At 40.8% G+C, this 23,029-nt stretch overlaps 1 protein-coding gene across 1 annotated transcript in view; it reads right to left on the bottom strand.

Moving 5' to 3' along the window:
- The window catches only part of LOC124598646 (protein furry), a 1,150,963-nt gene that overhangs the window by 97,121 nt on the left and 1,030,813 nt on the right, over positions 1-23,029 (bottom strand). The window contains exons 38-40 of the mRNA XM_047136016.1: positions 11,309-11,652; positions 11,031-11,228; positions 7,390-7,557 (exon numbers count right to left, since the gene is read on the bottom strand). Coding sequence (XP_046991972.1) covers positions 7,390-7,557; positions 11,031-11,228; positions 11,309-11,652 — 710 coding nt within the window. The remainder of the gene's footprint in view (positions 1-7,389; positions 7,558-11,030; positions 11,229-11,308; positions 11,653-23,029) is intronic.

The raw sequence follows: 23,029 nt of genomic DNA, 5'->3' as shown, positions 1-23,029 counted from the left end.
CTGTTGCTCCTGGGGTATCGGCGAGGACCATTCGCAACCGTCTCCATGAAGCTGGGCTACGGTCCCGCACACCGTTAGGCCATCTTCCGCTCACGCCCCAACATCGTGCAGCCCGCCTCCAGTGGTGTCGCGACAGGCGTGAATGGAGGGACGAATGGAGACGTGTCGTCTTCAGCGATGAGAGTCGCTTCTGCCTGGTTGCCAATGATGGTCGTATGCGTGTTTGGCGCCGTGCAGGTGAGCGCCACAATCAGGACTGCATACGACCGAGGCACACAGGGCCAACACCCGCCATCATGGTGTGGGTAGCGATCTCCTACACTGGCCGTACACCACTGGTGATCGTCGAGGGGACACTGAATAGTGCACGGTACATCCAAACCGTCATCGAACCCATCGTTCTACCATTCCTAGACCGGCAAGGGAACTTGCTGTTCCAACAGGACAATGCACGTCCGCATGTATCCCGTGCCACCCAACGTGCTCTAGAAGGTGTAAGTCAACTACCCTGGCCAGCAAGATCTCCAGATCTGTCCCCCATTGAGCATGTTTGGGACTGGATGAAGCGTCGTCTCACGCGGTCTGCACGTCCAGCACGAACGCTGGTCCAACTGAGGCGCCAGGTGGAAATGGCATGGCAAGTCGTTCCACAGGACTACATCCAGCATCTCTACGATCGTCTCCATGGGAGAATAGCAGCCTGCATTGCTGCGAAAGGTGGATATACACTGTACTAGTGCCGACATTGTGCATGCTCTGTTGCCTGTGTCTATGTGCCTGTGGTTCTGTCAGTGTGATCATGTGATGTATCTGACCCCAGGAATGTGTCAATAAAGTTTCCCCTTCCTGGGACAATGAATTCACGGTGTTCTTATTTCAATTTCCAGGAGTGTACATATTTGGACAACATCCATACAATATTTATTGTCTACAGATGGAGATTAACCGCCGTGGGTAGGAAAAGGAGATGTTAATTTGGATGCTCAGGAGAACTACAAATGTGTGCAACATAGCTGGCGAGCAGTTGTGCATGCCTCCTAACCTTCAATGGAGGGACTCTGGCCTCCAACAGGATGCTGGTCACTGGACTCGTCCTAAAAGCTCCCGTTGCAAGAAGAACGCCATAGTGGTGCACTGGGTTGAGTAAACTCAATGCTGAGGACGCCGCTGAACCATAAACCAGACTCTTATAGTCAAGGTGGGATTGAACAAGGGCTCTGTAGAGCTGCAGTAATGTAGAGCAATCTGCACCCCAGTTAGTGCTGCTCAGGCAGCGAAGGGCATTGAGGTGCTGCCAGCACTTCCGCTTCAGCTGACGAAGATGAGGAAGCCATGTCAATTGAGCATCGAAATCCAGTCCACTACAGTGAGTGGATCATCATTAAGGTAAAGTTCTGGTTCTGGATGAATGGTACGATGCCGACGTAGTGCATGACACATGACTTTGCAGCTGAAAACTGGAAGCCGTGGGCTAGAGCCCATAACTGCACATTGTGGATGGCTCCCTGTAGGTGCTGCTCAGCAACACCAGTGCTGGAGGAGCAGTATGAAATGCAGAAGTTGTCTGCATATAGAGAAGGTGAGACGGATGGGCCAACAGCTGCTGCTAGGTTGTTAATGGCCACTAAAATAGCAACACACTCAATACAGATCCCTGCGGGACCTCATTCTCCTGGATATGGGGGGAATTATGGGAGGCACCAACTTGGCCATGGAAAGTACAGAGCGATAGGAAACTTTGGATAAAAATCAGGAGCGGGCCCCGGAAACTGCACTCATATAATGTGGCAAGGATATGATGTCGCCAGGTCGTGTCATAAGTTTTTCATACATAAAAAAAGATGGCTACCAGGTTTTGGCATCTGGAAAAGACTGTTCGGATGGTAGACTTGAGGGAAAGTAGATTATCGTTGGTAGAGCGACCTTGGTGGAAACCGCCCTGGCATGGAGCCATTAGGCCACATAACTCCAGGACCCAACACAACTGCCGACTTACTATACATTCTAACAGCTTACACAGAACGTTGGTGAGGCTGATGGACTGATAGCTATCCACATCAAGAGGGTATTTGCTGGGTTTGAACACTGGAATGATGGTGCTCTCTCATCATTGCGATGGAAAGATGCCATCACACCAGATTGAGTTGAAGACGACGAGGAGATGTCGCTTGTAGGTGGACGAGAGATGTTTGATCATTTGACTATGGATCAGATCTGGCCCAGGAGCTGTGTTGGGCAATGTGCAAGGATGCTGAGGAACTCCACTATAGGGTTCACTGTGATGTTCAGTGAATGAGAGGGCTTTCCTTTCCATCCTCCGTTTGAGGGTGCGAAATGCTCGGGGATAATTCTCTGATGTGGAGGCTCAAGCATAGTGCTCAGCAAAGTGCTTGGCAATTGCGTTTGAGTTAGTAGATAACACTCCACTGACGTTAATGCCCGTGACACCTGTCATGGTCTGGTACCCACAAAGACATCTGATCTTCATCCAGACCTGGGAAGGTGACGTATGGCACCCAATAGTTGAGATGTACCTTTCCTAACATTCCTGTTTCTGTCATTTTATAAGCTGGTGAACACAGGCACAGAGCCATTTATAAGCTATTAGGTGCTCTAGGGAAGGATGCCGCTTATGTCACTGAAGAACTCGCTGAAGCTCTTTAAGGGCCTCAGCAATTTCCGGCGACCACCAAGGTACTGACTTTCGCCGTGGACACCCTTAAGTACAAGGGATTACATTTTCCGCTGCAGAAACGATTGATCTAGTGACCTGCTCAACTACCACATCAATGGTACCATGTGGGGGAGCTTCAACGGTGACAGCAGAGGTGAAAGCTCCCCAGTCTGCCTTGTTGAAAACCCATCTTGGTAGACGTCTGGAGGAATGGGGCTGGGGGAGTGGCAGGAAGATGGGAAAGTGGTCACTACCACACAAGTCATCGTGGGCTCTCCAGTGGACAGATGGGAGAAGTCTTGGGCTGCAGAAGGATAAATCAATGGCCGAGTAAGTGCCATGAACTTCACTCAAATGTGTGGGGGCCCCAGTATTTAAGAGGCAGAGGTCAAGGTCAAGTTGAGACAGTAAAGTTTCGACATCTCTGCCTCAGCCAGTAAGCACGGTGTCACCCAACATGGGGTTATGGGCATTAAAATCTCCCAAAAGTAGGAGAGGTTTAGGGAGTTGTTGAATCAGTGCAGCCAATGCGTTCAGGGGTACTGCAGCATCCGGAGGAGATATACGTTGCAGACAGTTATTTCTTGTGTCGTCCTTATCCTGACAGCCACAGCTTCAAGAGGGGTTTGAAGGGGCACAGGTTCAATGCATACCGAGTTCAGGACATAGACAAAAACTCTGCCTGACACTCTATTATAGTCGCTATGGTTCTTGTAATATCCCCTACAGCCGCAGAGGGCTGGGGTCCACATTGCTGGGAACCAGGTTTCCTGGAGGGCAATGCAGAAAGCAGGTGTAAAGCTTAAGACTTGCCATAGCTCAGCCAGGTCGTGGAAAAAACCACAGCAATTCCACTAGAGGATGACATTATCGTGAGGGTGGGAAGGCATGAAGCACACAAGGAGGCAAGTTACGCGTCAGGGTCACCTGCTGCTACTGACTGAGTATTTGTGTCCATTCCTATTGTGGATGAGGCATCAGGGAGATCCAGGTCCTCAGGGGATGCTAAGATCTCCATCTCATCCTCAGGAGCAGAACTGATAGGGAATGGTGGTATTACGGCCACCAGAGGGTCCTTTTTCTTAGCAGACTTCTTTGTTTGCTTGCCCTCTCTCTTCTCTTTAGGGGCTTGCTGGAAGGACTTATCTGAAGTAGCTTCAGGCATGGAGGAAGACCGTGAAGCTCTTCATCCAGCAGCTCTTGGCTCCTTTAGCCACTAGCAAGTGTCTGCTGTGGCATTAGTGGAGACCTTTGGAGAGAGGGTCCTAAGGGACCCCTTCTGCACAAGAGGAGCTGGAGGAGACTATTGCTTCTCCAGCAGGGGGGAGAGGATTGATGTCCCCCTGCATTTTGGGGGGGGGGGGGGGCGGCTTGCTCCTGAAGTAGGTACTTTGGGAGCAATGGAAGGAGATTTTCCCCCTACCACCAAGGGGGCGGATGTACTCTGGAGGCCGGGAGGGCCCACTGTTCGTGACACAGAGTGTGATATGACTGGTACTTGTGACGGCGATGGTAACGTAGCTGCAGCATATGTGGATATCAACTGAATGGGGTATAATTGTTCAAATTTATGTTTAGCCTCTTGGTAAGTCAACCGGACCAGGGTCTTGTAACCCATGATTTTCCGCTCCTTTTACAGTACTGCGCAGTCTCGCGAGCAGGGGGAGTGCTACTCTCCACAGTTGATACAAGTGGGAGGAGGCACACATTGAGTATCTCGATGCGGTGGACATCCACAGTCCTGATGGAAAATAATCCCCTGGACCATGTCCAGGCTTTTATGGTGAGTGATGGAAACAGGAATATCACCCAGCCGGTCACAAGTGAGTAACGCCCACGACTGGGCTGGGTATGCTGTCTGAATTAAGACTGCACTGCTTCTCACCTTGGACAGTGCAGTCACTTCCCCAAACTTATCCTCAAGATGTTCCAACAAAAAATTGAAGCTTCATAGGTAGAAAGGAGTTCCTGTCCATTCAGCTACAGACTAAATACCGAGGCGAATATGGCTCTGTTCTTTCTGTAGCCCTATGTTTCTCCAATGTGTAGCAAGGGTGGGAAACGATTTACCGTCATATCTGTCAGCATTGTACTCGACCTTGCCCCTCTTAGAGACTGCTGGCACCGTACGGTCATCAGCAAGAAATGATTTAGTCCACTTCATTGTGGGTCATCCGCCCTGATGCCACCCACTCCGAACAGGGGATCTACCCACGTGTGCCACCCAGCCACAGCAAGGGCCACCTGGCACGATGGCTGCTGCTCGGATTCCTGATGCCCAAGGAGGACAGGCATCTACTCCTTGGCATATGTGAGGAGTTTACAGCTCAGGCAGCAGCAGTGGGACCCCTGTGTTGTCAGGGGGCTACCACCAAATGGGTACATGATAGCCCCACCACAATGGACTGGCTACCGTGCTGGATATTGGACACAGAGAAATCCAATATTGTCATAGGTGTGAAAGAGGACAGGAGGCAACCGAAGATGATGACATACCCTGGAAAGTGTCCTCGCCCAAATAGTTGAATTGCAGTTGTAGATGCTAAGCCATGACAAGAGGTTCAGGAGATCAAATCTAAGGGCACTATGGATAACTCATACACCATGTAAGGCGTCCTTCCCCATATGGCCCGCACTTCTGTAGAGTTTGGAAAGTGGCAGGTCAGACCGTAAAATGGGACCTGAACTTACAGGACTGAAAAGTGTCACCTCTTACAACAGGCAGGAATACCTTGGGCCTATTCTAACCCCTGGACCCACAGGTGGAAGGAAGAGGGGGGAGGGGGACCCTGTGTCAGGGAAGACTTAATGGATGGGATGAAAATGAGCAAATCCAACAACCAGTCTTTCCTTCTCATCCCACCTGGGAGTTTTCTCCTGCCGCTTCCTGGTGAGTTGATTTTTTATCTATCCAATCACATTATATTTTCAAAAATTGGTTATTTTTGTTGACATAACAGCTCATGCTGACATTCAATGGAGTATGCTGAAACAACAATTTTGCCCACAGCAACTTTTTTTTGGGACTCTGTTATTAAAGAATCTGTGGAAATACATATGGCAGAAAATTTGATGAATTCTCACAGTGGCTGTCAGTTGGATAATGCATGCAACATTACCATCTCCACAATTTTCTCTAATCAAAGATGACAGAGTACACTGATGGCCATGGCAAATGTCAACCTTTATTTTTTTATTTATTTCTCTATCCATCTGTAGACAATACAGATTGTAAGGGTGTTGTCAACAAATACATATATATGATACAGACACAAGGGTATATAAAAGTACAATTGCATTTCCTAAATATAAACTACAATTATTTATCTTACTGTGTTTCATGATTTTACATGATGTACCACTCTGTTATTGAACATACCAAAGAAAGCCCCTAGTTACAGTACTTAATCAGTCACATTGTTAACATGTCAACAAATACATTGTCAACAAACATATATATGATACAGATACAAAGGTATAAGTACAATTGCATTTCCGAAATATAAACTGAGGATAGCAGAGTTCTACAATCCACCAGTGAAGGTGGTGCTGCCAGGTAATGTGATCAGTTTGTGGCCACGATTCTGGCCACATGTGTGGAGTACTCACAGTGTGCTAACCGGCTGTGGAATGGGAGAACATCTTCACCAGTCTCTGGTGGCTCACTTGAGGATGACTGGCTAATGCCCAATCAAAATATCAAGGAGCATAATTGACAATGACCAGATGCAATTTCTTTGAACATTCAATTCACTGTGAAAATTTTAAATTTCACTCATTACTGCCTCTCCCTTCAATTATTAATACATAATAAGGGTAATATGGAACTCACACTGTGACTGGATATTATTATGAGGGAGCAGGATTTTGAGGGTTCTTGTTACAAGTAGATTTATTGGGCGATATCAGATGAAAGGCAGTGTTGTGATACAGGATACTGCCAATATTGACATGTGAACAATTGACACCTGTCATCTATGATTTCTGTCTTTTATTTTCATGGTAGTTTCCGGGCTTTCAAGGAAAAACATAACTGCCACTGTACTTTTAATGGTATAAGTATCTGTGTAGATTAATCATTAGATATATCGTCATCATCATCATCATTATCACCATCATTAAATATCCGTTCATGAAGCTGGAGACAGCTGTATATGCATCCCTTTCAGGTTGGCTTATCATACAACTAATATGTGTGCACCTATTGTCAATGTCTTTTTTTCTTCTAAATACCACAAGACCTATCTCTAGGTTGTTTGCCTGGTACAGTACTTCTAAAATATCTTTTTGGTATCTGATTTAAAAGAAATCGTTACATATGGCCACACCACTGCAATCATTTGAATTCTAATATTTCAACATTTAACATCAAACAGTCAATAATAAACAATGAAGCAGTTAAAAATTAGCAATCTATTCACCACCTAATTTTCTGACTTTGATATAACATTTTATACAGTTTTAATCAGTCGAATAAATATCATCATTCTTTTCAGTTGTCAGATAACTGAAAATTAAATAGATGAAGTTTTAACTTATTTTCTCATTCATTACTGAAACTTTAATACTTAAAGCCAACAGTCACAAACAATTGATATGATCAACCAATAACGGAAAAGTGTACTTGGAAAGATTTTGTTAATGCAGGGCCAATCAGTAATTTCAGCTGTGCTTAAGCTCTGGCCTACATTAGCATTAAAACAATTAAAACCTACCTCAACAAGAAATGACAGCATAGAGAGGCTAAGATGCCCGTAAGTATCGTAGAGGTATTTGACCACACACTTTGTCCACTGAAAACTTTCCTTGCTGAATGTCCGGCGACTATAAAGAGTCATTACAGTGCCCAAATTCTCGAGTTTTTTACTTTTTTCTGTGCTAACCTGGAGACAGTAATTCACAAATAAATTTGACAGTGAAATTTTCTTAACTAAGTATATAACTCACTACAATCCTTACTAGTACATAATTAAGGGTGTCCATAAAAGAATGTCCCCATTTCAATGGTACATTATAATGGTTTAATTTAGACTATTTACAACAAATCATACATTAAACTGAACGTAAACTTATCTAGTTATTCTTAAAAATGTTCAATACGTGCATTTTTAATATATGGAACACATCCAACCAAAAATCCAGTTCTTCCCACACTTTGATTAAAAAGTCTGGAGCAATCGAAACAACAGCCTCAGTTCTGTGCGTCCATTCTGGCAAATCATTCAGCAGTAGCAGACATACATATGATCTTTTATAAAGCCTCAAAGGAAAAAAATGCTTGTGTGAGGCCAGTTGAACATGGAGGTTGGCAGAAAAGAGCTCTGTTGCACTGACCATTACAATCAATCCTAGATTCAGAGATTTCAACACTCAATCACTCTCATAAAAAAAGTGCCCATGGGGAGGGGCTCTATCTTGCTGACACACAAAATTTTCAGGTTCACTTTCTAATTGGGAAAAAGAGCCATTATTGCAACATATTCTGATAAGCCACCACTGTTACGATAGCTTCAGAGAAAAAATTATTTGTGCACCTGATCTCAGGACACAGCACAAAAAATGTTTAATTTAGGGGACTCATTTTAAAGCATGTACAACTGTAACTGGTATGGATGAATGTGTAAACATTTTCTTAAAGCTTCCCACACTATCATTTTTGGGAAATGAAGTTCCCGACTTGCATTCTGAACAGACTTCTTAGGACTGCAAAGGTAAGATGCTCCACAACGCGCTCAACATCCTCTTCAGACACTTTTTGTCATCCCATACTTTTCCCTTCACACACATATCCAGTCATATCGAATTGATTGTACCATCAGCAGATGATGTTGCCACATGTGGGACCACAATCAAACTTTAAGTGAAATGCATGTTTAACTGAATTTACAGATTCACCCTTAGTAAACTGCAGAACACAAAATGCTTTACATTCAGGAGTTGCCATTGTGCATGCATGGTGCTGCAAGCAGGAAAATAACAAATCAGTATTCACACATGTTCTCACATACAGCTGTTTGACTTACTCTTTAAATGTCACCTTGAATCAACACTCTATGACATTTACTGTTGATACTATTAAAATTTATATCAGGGACAGTCTCTTATGGACACCCCATTAAATAAATATATTTCAGTAAGACAATATTGAAATAAAGTAAACTATTTAAATAGATGTAAATTGGATATTCAATTTTGCATCACATGTAAAAAAAATCAATTATTATGTCTCACAGAATTGGTCACCAACAGCTAACAGCAATTTATTAGTTTGTAAATTTTTATGAGACATCAGACGAAGTGGTGACACCTTGTTTGTCTCTCCTTTATTCCCTTAACCTAGGATCATGAGTGCTTTCCTTCCAAATCAATGACCCCTTGCTTTGGCATATGATTTACTACATATTATTTATACATATTATACAGACATACACATTCCGAACTTTATTTCTGACATTCTAAATTTTTTCCAAAGATGACAAGAGACGAAACCTGTATTGTGGAGGTAATGTAATAAAAAAAATCCTAAAGTTATCTAGATGGTATTATTCATTAAGGTCACTAAGATTGTGGAGTCATATCTGGAAAATATGAAAATATTTCCTATATTAACAATACTTGTAACATTTCATTTCCCACCATTCTCTCCTTACCTCTGTATTCAGGACACTTGAATGTAAGCCACATTTAGTATCTGTCTTTCAAGATCCTGCAATAGTTTTTATCTTTGACTGATTGATGACATTCCATTTTGAAATGTTATTGTACAGGGTGTTCCAACAAAAGGTCTCATATTGTTAGAGGAGGAAGTAATACTGAAAACTAGAACAAAACGTTTGATAATTTACGATCAGAAACAAATACGTGTTGAGATATGGGACTCGTTACAGCCCTCTCTCTCTTGGTGGTTACAACTCATTCTCTCACATCCTTCAGTCCTCCTCCTCCTCTTCAAAGAATCATGAACTACTGCGAACTCACCTGGTAAGCCTCAGATTAGATCACATGTCTAGAACACACAATAATGTAACATTTGCATGTTGCTGATGGATGTGGAATACATCAATACTTTTAAATGCCCCAATATCCAGAAATCTACTGCTGGTGGACCTTCTCAACCAATGTATCACTCATTAAACATCTGTGTTAGGTACTGTCATATAAGGCATGCCCTGTTGTGTATAAGTCTTATCTGCAGGGGCAACATTTTCCAATAGAACCGGTAATATGTTGTGCAGAAGTTGGTAGTAAACAGCACCTATTTATTTGTCTCAAAACAAGTGTTTTGGTAGTACTGGTCACTCACAATTTCTGCCCATGCACTGACATTAAAGTGAACCTAAAGGCTTTACTATATGACTACTGTAGCATTTGCCTCATGGTGTTGTTTTGGTAATTTTTTATAACACACTGTGTGAATAATGTCTCATCTGTAAATAAAATACAAGCTGTGAACTATAGTGCTTCAGCACTCTGACTTATAATCGAGTGGCAGAACTGTAATGTGGCATGGTGTTGTTGCAGTCTGGAGTAGCTGTCAGCTGTCAGCTAAACTGGAGAAGAAAACCATACCTGTCATTTCCCACACAGAATAACAAGACTCCATGGAATCACTCATTCTTGTCTGATGCCAGGATAACGTCAACACGGAAAGTAAAAAATACTTGATGTAGAAGATAGTTGTCAACAACATCACAATCTCAGGACAAAAAACAGAGACAAACACAACCCACAACTAATGAACAAGAAATTTTGACAGGAAGACAGCCTACACCACTGAGTGCTGACTTTACCAATGCACGTAAACCTACCTGATATTTCAACAAGTATTTGTTTTTGGGCATATGATCTGAGGCCTTTTTTACCTCCTTTAACAGTATGGGATTTTTTTTGAAGGCTCTATATATTTAAGAGGATGGAGGTAAGAGAACAGCCTGCAAGCTCAAACATGTCATCATTAGGACAGAGAGGGAAACATAAATGATATCATATTTGGTATATAGATGAAAACAGAAAATTGCTACAGGCACTGACTATGACTAGCGAAAGAGAGAGTAGTAAAAGCAAACATTCTGAAAGAAAGCCTAAGTTCATAAAATATTATGGTTCTCCATCATGTAAGACTTTGCACATACGCATAAAGAATGAAGCTGGGAAACTGATGAATGTAGTATAGGACAACAAGTGAAATTCCATGGGATTTTTCTCTCTTTGAATTTTTTTGAGTTCTTATGGTGGAAACTACAAGAATTAAAAGAAGGTAAACTTTGTTTACTGTATTTAACACTCAATCAATCAGTTTCAATTTTCACAAATAGCACTAATTCGATCAACAGTATACAGAATTTGTTACCCTTACCTGAGCTATATTTTCTGCACTTCTAATGCACAAGTCATTTGTATCTTCATAATGCAGTAACATGTATGGTAACAAGGCCATAACATTCATAGGGAATGCTAAGCTTTGAGTTGGATCAACAACAGGCAAATCTAAAAGCTGTGTAAACTGTGACAACAGAGTCACAACTGGCTCATATGTGTTTGGGTTTGTGCAGCCCTGCAAGAAAGAATAATTAACTTACATACTTAATTTTCATATACATTATTTTACATATAACCCAAACTGTGTAAATATACCTTCAACAAGAGAGCATGAACTCCTGGAAAGGCAGGCCATTTGAGCTGAGCTTGCAATTTTTCAACTTTATCACGGGCGTCTGGCCTATCTAGTGGTAAACGATGGAGCACACGACTTAGCAACCGCAAAGCGAGTAGAAATTCATGTTCATAGTCAGATTCCAAAAGAGATACAGAAAGCCAGAAAAGTTGTGCCAATATGGTCATCTTGTCATCCTGAGTAGCAGTATCACCGAGGAGCTTTAGAGACTGAGCAGAACGAGATCTTGAAAGGTTTGTGGAATATTTATTGAGGCTGCAGCCAGAGCGAGCTTCGAGTTCTGATGATGCTCGGCCTCTTATATCTGTAAAATTACAAGGCATCAGTAATAAACAAAAAAACTGAAATACATTAAAATGTAACCATTGACAAAGACACAAGTTAAACTTTCTATATTTGTGACACCAGAAACATATTTAATTTGAATAGCAATATTATTGAGTAATTACACTAAATCTCTGTTAGCTACAGAACATTCCTTGATTAAAAGCTCATGCAAAATGTAGTGCATGTACGACTAAAACACGATTGCCTGTATTATACAAGTATCTGCCTTCCTTTACACCTGCAACTACCAGATTGTCACTAAACATAAAAACTTTTAATGATGTTCTTTGCAGGCATGTCATTAGGCACTGGATATACAGAAATTGTCAATACCTGTCATGTTAGTAATGAGTTAAAGGGAGTTTAAACTTTCAGATTGGCAATTAATGACTGTGGAGCTGGAAACAATGATGATACATTACAAATTTAGAACAAAGTGCTTTTTTATGTCCTTGAAAGTTACCCTTAAGCAGAAACAGACAAAAATTCACAGCGAAATAATTAATTTTTCCATACATCCTAGTACTTACAAACAAGCTACCTGTAGTATTAGACATATGGATTTGTTGCATCAGGGAACTCTGTTCAGCTAGTTCTTTCTGATAATCTATCAAGCTACTTGTGTAACACTGTATTTGGTGTTTCTGGAACCGAAGTTCTTGTATTCATGTCTTCAGTATTCTCAATTTTACTTTTCCTACCATCAGTTTTCATGGATCTTTAGTGTTTGAGAGAGTAATTATATGTGAATTGGTGATACTGTTACTTGAAATATCAAATCACAGTTTAAAAAATAGCATTATCTTTGTCATTAAAATTACTTTCAAGTTCATTTGTTTGTGTGAACTATGGTGGCAAAAAGTAATAAATCTGATTTGTGGGAGAATTTTGCACTAGGCATTCATTGTATACTGACTGTCAGAGTTCATAAATTGAAGTAAAAAGGAAGATGTAAAAAAATCTTAGTTAAGTATGTCCTGATAATGTTAATAACAACAATATAAGGAAAATATAGATTGCTACTCACCATAAGATGACATGTTGAGTTTCAGACAGGCATAACAAAAAGACAGTTACACAACTAGCTTTTGGCCAAAGGCTTCTTCATAAAAAAGACACACACACACACACACACACACACACACACACACACACACACACGTACGCATGTACGCAAGCATAGCTCACGCAAACATGACCACCATATCTGGCAGCTCGGAGTGCAATGCAATTGTGTAGAATGGAAGCAGCCGTCTGGATGGGGTGAGAAAGGAAAAGGGATAGCAGGGCACAGGTGAGAGGAGTGGAGGTGGACTGCTATCTGGTGGATCGTGCGGGGACTAGATGCCAATAGGCACAGCATCGGGAGGCTGCGGGATCAGGAAGTGGTGAGGGGGCATAAAAGGAGAGGAGCAGGGAAGGGAAACGGCAAGTGGGTGCATTAGCACAGGGCAGCATACAAAGATGGTGAAGGGATAAGAATAGGGAGTAGATGATAGGACATACGGGGCAGAAACTGTTGGGTGACCCCCAGACACCTTCTAGTAATTCCTTACCTCCAACTTGGCTTCACTATCCTTCCCCAGGTCCTTCCTCAAACCACCGACCTTTCAGCAGAAGACAGGACAGCCATATACAACCTCAAAACAGATCCTGGTCTACTCACCATATCTGCAGATGAAGGTTCCACCACTGCATTATGAATTGCAGTGACTACCTGACAGAAGGTCTCTGTCAGTTATCTGACTCCTCCACCTATAAATACAGTCACAGTGATCCCAACCCAGTAGTCCAAGATAACCTTCAATCGCTGCTTTATGCCATATGTCCTTGCCAAACCTCTCCCCTGAATCCATATTCCTCCTCATCCCTATGACAGCCAGTGCACACACACCTTCCGCGTGCTCCCCAAAATCCACAATCCCAGCAATCCTGGTCACCCCACTGTAGCTGGTTTGTGCACCCACAGAAAGAATTTTGGCACTCACTGACCTACATCTCCAACCAATTGCCCATAATCTAGCCTCCCACATTCAAGATACCAACCACTTCCTTCACCAACTCTCCACCATAAGCATCCCTTTATCTTGTAGACCCCTACTCATCACTGTTGATGCCACTTCCCTATAAACCAACAACCTTCATGCCCATAGACTTAAGGCTTTTGAATACTAGCTTTCCCAGCATCCTTCATACCCCAAACCCACTACCTTGTTCCTCATACACCTTACTAAGTTTATCCCAATAACTACTTATCCTTTGAAGGGAAGGTATACAAACAAATCCATGGCACATTCACGAGCACCTGCATGGCACCCTCCAATGCCAACCTGTTTATGTGCCATCTAGAGGAGACCTTCCTAGCCTCCAAACATGCCAAATCCCTCATCTGGTTCAGATTATTTTAACAAGGTGTATATGCAGACAAGGAAAAAAAAAATCCCGGGTTTTTCCCGGATTTCACAATTAAAAAAATACACTTTCTCCCACGTGAAAATAAGCTTTTTCCTTGTTAAGTGACAGAACACTCTTCCTCGGGATCATAAAACTTATCAATCCTTTGAATGGGTAAGATTTTGTACACTGGCGTAGGGCCTCCCGCCACTTTAGGAAACGAACCCCTGAAAAAAAATGTGTTTTGGAAGGGTCTTTGATTTGCAGCAACATATATGCTGCACATTTTCGTATTATAGTCAAATCACAAAATACAGAATGTTAGTTTCTGAAGCATTGAAATCAAGATTGCGATGCGCTTTTGTAAGCCACTCATAGCTCATGTCACGTGATATCATGAGCCGATGATAGCAGATATTCATCGCGTTTACATGGGGCTCCCAAAACTGGATTCCGTAAGTCGATCTCCCAATACCGCTCCTGGGTGGTCAAGTAAACACTTCAAAATTGATTCTGGAAATACGCTTCTGGTTGTTGGTTTTCCAGTTCTGCAATCGATTTTCACTGCATGAAAATGCAGCCGGTATTGAAAAGTGCTTGGACTGTCATGTTTCGTTTTGTTTTTAAAAATTTCAGCTAGTACTGATGGAGTGGCTTTTTGTACAGTGAAGGATAAGCAGAAATATTAGACTGAAGCTGTTTGCACCTCGTCTAACAGAAGAAAAATAGCGATTGTGCTGACTAAATCATAAATTACATCTGTTGTTTTCCAGACGCTGTAGTTAACTGGGCTAGCAAATCCGCTTCAGACCTTCACATGTAAACACGCCAGCGAAAAACGGTTTCCGAAATTCAGTTTTTGTTTTTTGCAAAATTGTGTCGCATGTAAAAGTAGTGATTCAGAGCACAGGACACGTGATGTAGTGAACCTATAGTAACATCACTGTTAAGTAACACAAACATACAAATAGGAAAATTAATGTACATAGTGTAGCTACAAGAAGATCTACGGTTAAACATATAATATTTGTCTTTTATGCATGTGTTACACTTTGATACATCACACAAATGTGCCGGTACAATTTTAAGTAATGACGTAAATGTCTGGTCTTCTGGGCTCTTAATTATTCTAAGTGGCTGGCCCTCAAAGTATTAAGCTTTAAATCAAAATCAAACGTACTGCGATTTAAGAAATTCAAAGCTCGTTTGCACCCTTAACATAACTCATATCATGTAAAATGAGATGTACTTTGAAAGTAATGCTTTTCAAATGACCAATTGCAATATTTTCCCGCGACCTGGTAGAACTCGTTTCCGCAGTTGTCAGAGAGCGCCAGAAAACGGCATTACTGTGCCTGCGCAACCACGATGAAGTAGGTTGCCCATATGTTCATACGTATATGGTATTAAGAGATCTTACATTACATCATACACGAAACAGGACATCGAGGATACTCCAAGAGCATCGGAATTTCGTAAACCATGTTAAAATCCATAATTTGACTTAAAGAGCACATTCATATGTCCAGATTCACGAAGAAGTAGGCCCCAAGCTGATATTAAACTTTTCTGTGTGGTTTTCAGATGCAAATTTTCTTGAAGTGCCAGTACTGTATTATCTCATGTTTAGTTCTATGGCATAATGCCATACATCGCAAAAGATAACAACGTGCACTTGAAATACTGCAAATAGTTGACACTAGCCAATAGTGCTTCAAATAAATTGACTACCTCTGCGGAAAAGATTAATTAACGCCAAATTTTTTTTAGCAAATTGACAAAAATAACTTAATTGTTCAGCAAGGCAATTAATACCCGACTGCCAAAAACCTGGAAATAAAATAAAATCAGAAAACTGAGACTAATTACATATTTTTGCCTTCCATAATTATGTAATATTTTAATTCACTTTATAGCTCCCAGCCTCAAAAATCCATTTCGTTCTTGAGGCGCGCCAAAATCACTAAACGTAAACACGATTCACGTGGAGACTACCTCTCATCCCACTAGAACTTAGACTACTCTGCGTATGCGCGAATCTGGCAGCTTGGGTGCACCAGAAAAATGTTTCCGTGTAGCATCTGGCTGCTCATTGCTACTGCTGATACAGCTCATGTCTAGTTACCTAAGATACAGCTAACAGCTGCATTTCAAGTAGCTAGAAGCGGGAGAAGGTATTGCTCAATCGCGACTCAACTGCGCATGCGCGTAAGCCCACTGGCAACTGCTCAAACGAACCTAATATTAACTGTTGTGACATCACGCCCATCGGAAGCAGTTTGTTGATAGCGAATCGCATAGTCTTCGCCCTAAAGCCTTCGACACATTTTGCTGTTGGCAGACGCTTGTGTGTGCGCTGTGTTTTGTTGCTGAAAATGGCACATTTCCTTTGAAACTTATGTATTTTTTTTTTCCTTCATTTATGTTGCAGTAATGGGCTAAAGTAAATTTTTTTATTAGAGATCAGTTCTTACCAGTCAAAACTAAAAAAAATTTAACTGAAAGCTAAAATAATGAAAAATTCCCATAATTCTTAAAAATTCCTGGATTTTTCCCGGTTTTCTCCCAGATGAAAAAATTCCCAGGTTTTTCCAGGATTTCCTGGTTTTCCTGGAGCATTTACACCCTGATTAATGATATCTTGTTGATCTAGACTCAAAACCAAGACACACTATCCTCTCACTCCACAGACTCAACACCTTCTCTCCCATCCACTTCATCTGCTCATCCTCAAACCTGCATGCCACCTTCCTGGACTTTGACCTTCTCCTCCCTGATGGCTCCATCCACACCACTGTCCATATTAAATCCACCAATCACCAAAAGCACCACATTTCAACAGCTCTTATTCCTTTTACATTGAAAAATACCTCCCATACAGCCCGGCCACATGGGTATGGCACATCTGCAGTGACAAAAGCTCCCTTGCCCAGTATACTGTGAGTTTCACAAAGACTTTCCCCCAAATCTAGTCCGCAAATAGATTTCTCATTACATTTCCTCACACACCCCCAATTCTTCCACCAACCCCAAGAACCAGCACCAAACAGTCTGCTTGTGTCTGGGTATGTGCGGATGGATATGTGTGTGTATGCGAGTGTATACCTGTCCTTTTTTCCTCCTAAGGTAAGTCTTTCCACTCCCGGGATTGGAATGAATCCTTACCCTCTCCCTTAAAACCCACATCCTTTCGTCTTTCCCTCTCCTTCCCTCTTTCCTGCTGAAGCAACCGTTGGTTGCGAAAGCTAGAATTTTGTGTGTATGTTTGTGTGTCTATCGACCTGCCAGTTGCCTCATCAGGAAAGAAGGAAGGAGAGGGAAAGACGAAAGGATGTGGGTTTTAAGGGAGAGGGTAAGGAGTCATTCAAATCCCGGGAGCGGAAAGACTTACCTTAGGGGGAAAAAAGGACGGGTATACACTTGCACACACACACACATATCCATCCACATATATATATATATATATATATATATATATATATATATATATATATATATATATATATATATATCTGTGTGTGTGTGTGTGTGTGTGTGTGTGTGTGTGTGTGTGTGTGTGTGTGTGTGTGTGTGGATCCTTTTCTGAAGGCGGCTTTAGCTGAAAGCTAATTGTGTAACTGTCTTTTTGTTGTGCCATTCTGCAGCTCAACATGTCATCTTTACAGTGAGTAGCAATCTATCTTTTCCTTATATTGTTGATATTTCATCCTGAATAACAGGCATAATATGACATCAAATTTCATAATTTAGCTAATCTCATTTTTAAATAAATTATCATCATAAACTGACTTACTAATTTATTTTACAACAAAAATTTTATTTCACTTTAATATTGTAAGGTCATATTTTTTTATGTTAGTGTGCATTTGTTGTAAAATTTTTTTGTAAAATTTTGGTCTTAGGAGCAAATTTTTTTGGACATATTTAATTTAATTTCAAGTTTAATACTTCTATCTACAGGGTTTTACAAAAAGGTACGGCCAAACATTCAGGAAACATTCCTCACATACAAAGAAAGAAAATATGTTATGTGGACATGTGTCCGGAAATGCTTACTTTCCACGTTAGAGCTCATTTTATTACTTCTCTTCAAATCAATTTAATCATGGAATGGAAACACACAGCGACAGAACGTACCAGTGTGACTTCAAACACTTTGTTACAGGAAATGTTCAAAATGTCCTCCGTTAGCGAGGATACATGCATCCACCCTCCGTCGCATGGAATCCCTGATGTGCTGATGCAGCCCTGGAGAATAGCGTATTGTATCACAGCCGTCCACAATATGAGCACGAAGAGTCTCTACATTTGGTACTGAGGTTGCGTAGACAAGAGCTTTCAAATGCCCGCATAAATGAAAGTCAAGAGGGTTGAGGTCAGGAGAGCGTGGAGGCCGTGGAATTGGTCCGCCTCTACCAATCCATCGGTCACCGAATCTGTTGTTGAGAAGCGTACGAACACATGTTGTAGCAGCACAGGTAGAGTACCCATATGAAATCACGATAACGTGCTCCATTGAGCGTAGGTGGACGAAACTAAAATGAGCTCTAACATGGAAATCAAGCATTTCCGGACACATGTCCACATAACATCTTTTCTTTATTTGTGTGTGAGGAATGTTTCCTGAAAGTTTGGCCGTACCATTTTGTAACACCCTGTATATTTATTTATAGTTAAATCAAACACAAAATTTCATATGTTCCAACCAAGTTGAAAGAATTTTTGACAGTTAACTTGTATAATTACACTGAAAAATAAACAACTTCTTTATTTCATAAGAATGTTTTCACAAAATATTTTATCCTCTTTAAGATTTGTTATAAAAACCAAACTACTTTGCAGCCCGATGCTCTAAACAATAGTGTACCAGTTACGCTGCCCTTGCTTTCATGAGACTTTCCACAAAGCCACAGAAATTGGAAACTGCAGGTCACATGTGCTTTGCTCTGAAAGGGATGTCCATTTAAGGACTGACTGACAACTAAGGCATGTCATAAAGTTCTCAAGGAACTGAGGCAGTGGAGAGGTTAAAGGCCTTCCCATTACGAATAAATGGACCCACTGTTAAGCTGCAGCCTCCTTGGTGACGCAGGGATGCAGAGAAAAGATACTTGGCAACATCTATAGCCATTTCTCAAGAAAGTCTGGCATGTAAGCCACCAGGGAATTCGCTGTGGGCAGTTTCTGGTGCTGCGACTCAAGATGACATGAGGTCACTGTGAGAATGTGGCATGAATTCACATGTTCTGTCTGGACTGTCATCTGGGGATTTTATTTTTCAAAGTGAGATCAGTGAGATTGACACCATCTGAACAAGATTGTCAGATCAATGCCCATTTATTAGGGCACACTGCAAACTGAGCCCACCAATGATAGGATGATATGACACAAAATTCATTACCCTGGAGGACAAGATTAGGGGAACAGGAACAAAATTTCTGAACACAATTATTCAGAGGTTACTGGAAGCAATTCATTCTGAGATTCTTCTAAGAGAGTTTCATTTGAGGTCTTGCTATGTGATTTACATTCTACTTTGCACAGATCTTGTGTCTCATTCCTGTAGCCATCCTAAAATCTATTGTCCAATTCCTGTGTTTATCCCAATGTCTGTCATAATTCGGTGAGACATTCTCAGTTTCCATTACATGTTCAATGCTCTTCCATTTGGTCCAATTTCTGAATATATGAACTTTTGACTATGTTCCCATCATCCGACTTACAATTCTGAACATAACTTGGGCACTCTCTCTGCAATCTAATTACTGCAGATAAAAAGATGTTGCATCAGTATTGGGAGACAGTGGGTGGCTGCTGTGGCCAAGACAATGGCACTGTACTGACAGCCTGCTGGCAGTTTTACTTTGAGAGCAATCAAGGAGGAAGTGGTGGACAGAACACAAGTTAAGCTCTGTCACCTTTAAAAGGCATGGCTACACAAAGATGAAAGCCACTGGCTGTCAATCAATGGCTATGCATCACTACGCTGGCTCACCTGAAGATCGACTACTAAAGATCATATTTACTATACAATTTTTGAAAATCTAAGGGACAGTTAGTGGTTAAGTATATGTGCTGATGAGCCAAAATCTTCAGGAGGCAAAATCCTTAATAATGTTAGGGGGTCTCATGAAAAGACAGAAAGGGAATCAGCCTAGAAAGGTGAAGGATAAACACATGAAAGTAGACCTAGCAACAATTGGTACTGTAATTGTAAATTGTCACAGCTCTGTTGAAAAAGAACCAGAGCTCCAAGCGCTAGTAGGTAGTACTGAAACTCAAATTGTTATAGGTATGGAAAGCTGGAAATAAGTTCAGTTAAATTGTTTTACAAAGGACCTAACCATGTTCAGTAAGAATAGATTACATACAGTTAGGGGTGGAGTGTTTATTGCTGTCAGAAGTAGTTTACTTTGTAGTAAAATTGATTTAGATAGTTCCAGTGAGATAGTATGGGTAGAGATTATACTTGACAACTGGAATAGATTAATAATTGGTTCCTTTTTCCAATTCCCCTCCCCAAAACACACACATACTTAGATGATACAGTTGCTGAACAGTTCAAAGAAAACATGAGTCTCATTTCAAGTAGCTACCCCATTCACACAATTATAGATGGTGATGACTGGCTTTAATCTATCATTGATACGTTGGTGAAAGCACATGTTTAGAGTCAGTGGTATGGATAAAACATTGTCCAAAGTTGTTCTGAATGCATTCTCAGAAAGTTATTTGGAACAATTACTTCAGGAGTCCACTCGAAGTATAAATTGTTGTGAAAACATATTTGACCTCTTTGCAACAAATGATACTGAGGAAATAGCAGGCATCAGAACAGATACAGGGACTCGTGTCCACAAGGTGGTTGTAGCGAGACTAAATACCGTAACATCAAAACCCAACAAAAATAAACACAAAATACACCTATTTAAAAAAGAAGACAAAAATTTGCTTGATGCCTTCCTATGACACAATTGCCACTCCTTCCAATCTGACTCTGTAAATGTAGACTGGAAGTGGTTTAAATTCAAAGAAATAGTATTGATGGCAATTGAGAGATATATACCAAATACACTAGTAAGATATGGAACTGATTCCTCATGGTATACCAAACAAATCAGAACACTGTTGCAGAAGCATTGAAAAAGCATATTAAATTTCAAGATACAGAAAGTTTTACAGAATCTTGAAATTCAGCACGAAGTTCAGTGCAAGGTACTTTTAATAGTTTCTACAACCAAGCTCTGTCTTGAAATCTGGCAAAAAATCCAAACAGATTCTGTTTGTATATACCCATGGTGACGTTATGGATGACAGTGCCACTAAAGTAGAGATACTAAACACAGATTTCTGAAACTCTTTCACCAAAATAGATGAAGTAAATATTCATGAATTTGAATTGAGAATAACTGCAAACATCAGTAACTTAAAAGTACATATCCTCAGTCCAGTGAAGCAGCTTAAATCATTTAATACAGGAAAGGTTCCTTTCCAAGTACACTAATACAATAGCTCCATACTTGGCAATCATATACAGTGGCTCAGTTGTTGAAAGATCTGTTCCTAAATACTGGAAAGTTGTACAAGTCACACCAATACTGATGAAAGAAAATAGGAGTAATCCACTGAATTCTAGACCCACACCACTAATGTTGATTTGCAGTAGGCTTTCGAAATATATACTGTGTTCAAACATTATGGGTTACCTCAAAGAGAACAATTTATTGACAAACAGCCAACACAGATACAGAAAATATGGTTCTTGTGAAAGATAACTTGCTCTTTATTCTCAGAGAGTAATGACTACTATCAACAGGGGATGCCAAATTGATTCCATATTTTTAGATTTGCATAATGCTTTTTAAATAGTTCCTCTAAAGCAACTTCTCCATTGAACTGCATATCTGTGGAGTATCATATAAGTTGTGGGACTGGATTTGTGATTTCCTGTCAGAAAGATCACAGTTCATTGTAACTGACAGAAAGTCATATATCTGGTGTTTGCTGAGGAAGTGTTATAGGCTCTCTGCTGTTCCTTATCTATATAAATGATTTAGGAGACAATCTGAGCAGACTTCTTAGATTGTCTGCAAATGATGATCTCATTTACCATTTCATAAACTCATCATAAGATCAAAACTAATTGCAAAATGACACAGACAAGATATCTGTCTGGTACAAAACATGGCACTTGATTCTAAGTAATGAAAAGTCTGAACCCACCCACATGAGTACTAAAAGAAATCCACTAAATTTCAATTTCTCGATAAATATGTCAAATCTAAAGGCTGTAATATAACTAAATACTCAAGTATTAAAATTGCAAATAACTTAAATTGAGACAATCATATATGTAATGTTGTGGGGAAAGCAAACGGAAGACAGTGATTTATTGATGGAACACTTAGAAAGTGCAACAGGTCTACTAAAGAGACTGCTTACACTATGTTTCTCCATTATCTACTACAATACTGCTGTGTGCTGTGGGATTCACATCAGACAGAATTGACAGCACTTGCAAATAGTTCAAAGAAGGGCAGCTCCTTTGTATTATCTTGAAATAGGGGAGAGAGAGTGCCATGGATATGATACACAAATTGGTGTGTCAAGCATTAAAAAATAGGCAGTTTTTATTGTGGCAGGATCTTTTCGTGAAATTTCTATAACCAACTTTGTCTTCAGAGTGTAAAAATATTTTGCTGGAACCCACCTATATAGAAATGAATGATTATCACAATAAAATAAATCAGATCTCACAGGGAAAGAGTTGAGTGTTCATTAATCCTGTGCACTGTTCGAGAGTGGAATGACAGAGAAATAGCTTTAAGATGGTTTGATGAACCTTCTGCCAAGCAGTTAATTGTGAATTTCTGAGTAATCATGTAGATGTAGACATGGCATCCCAAGAGGAATGGTCAATATTCAGGGATATGATAGGAATGATCATTCACTCTAAAAAT

The sequence above is a fragment of the Schistocerca americana genome, chromosome 1, assembly GCF_021461395.2.
Source record: "Schistocerca americana isolate TAMUIC-IGC-003095 chromosome 1, iqSchAmer2.1, whole genome shotgun sequence".
In the NCBI taxonomy this organism is placed as follows: Eukaryota; Metazoa; Arthropoda; class Insecta; order Orthoptera; family Acrididae; genus Schistocerca; species Schistocerca americana.
The sequence above is the reverse complement of the archived record's forward strand: the minus strand, read 5'-3'. Positions and strand labels throughout refer to the sequence as shown.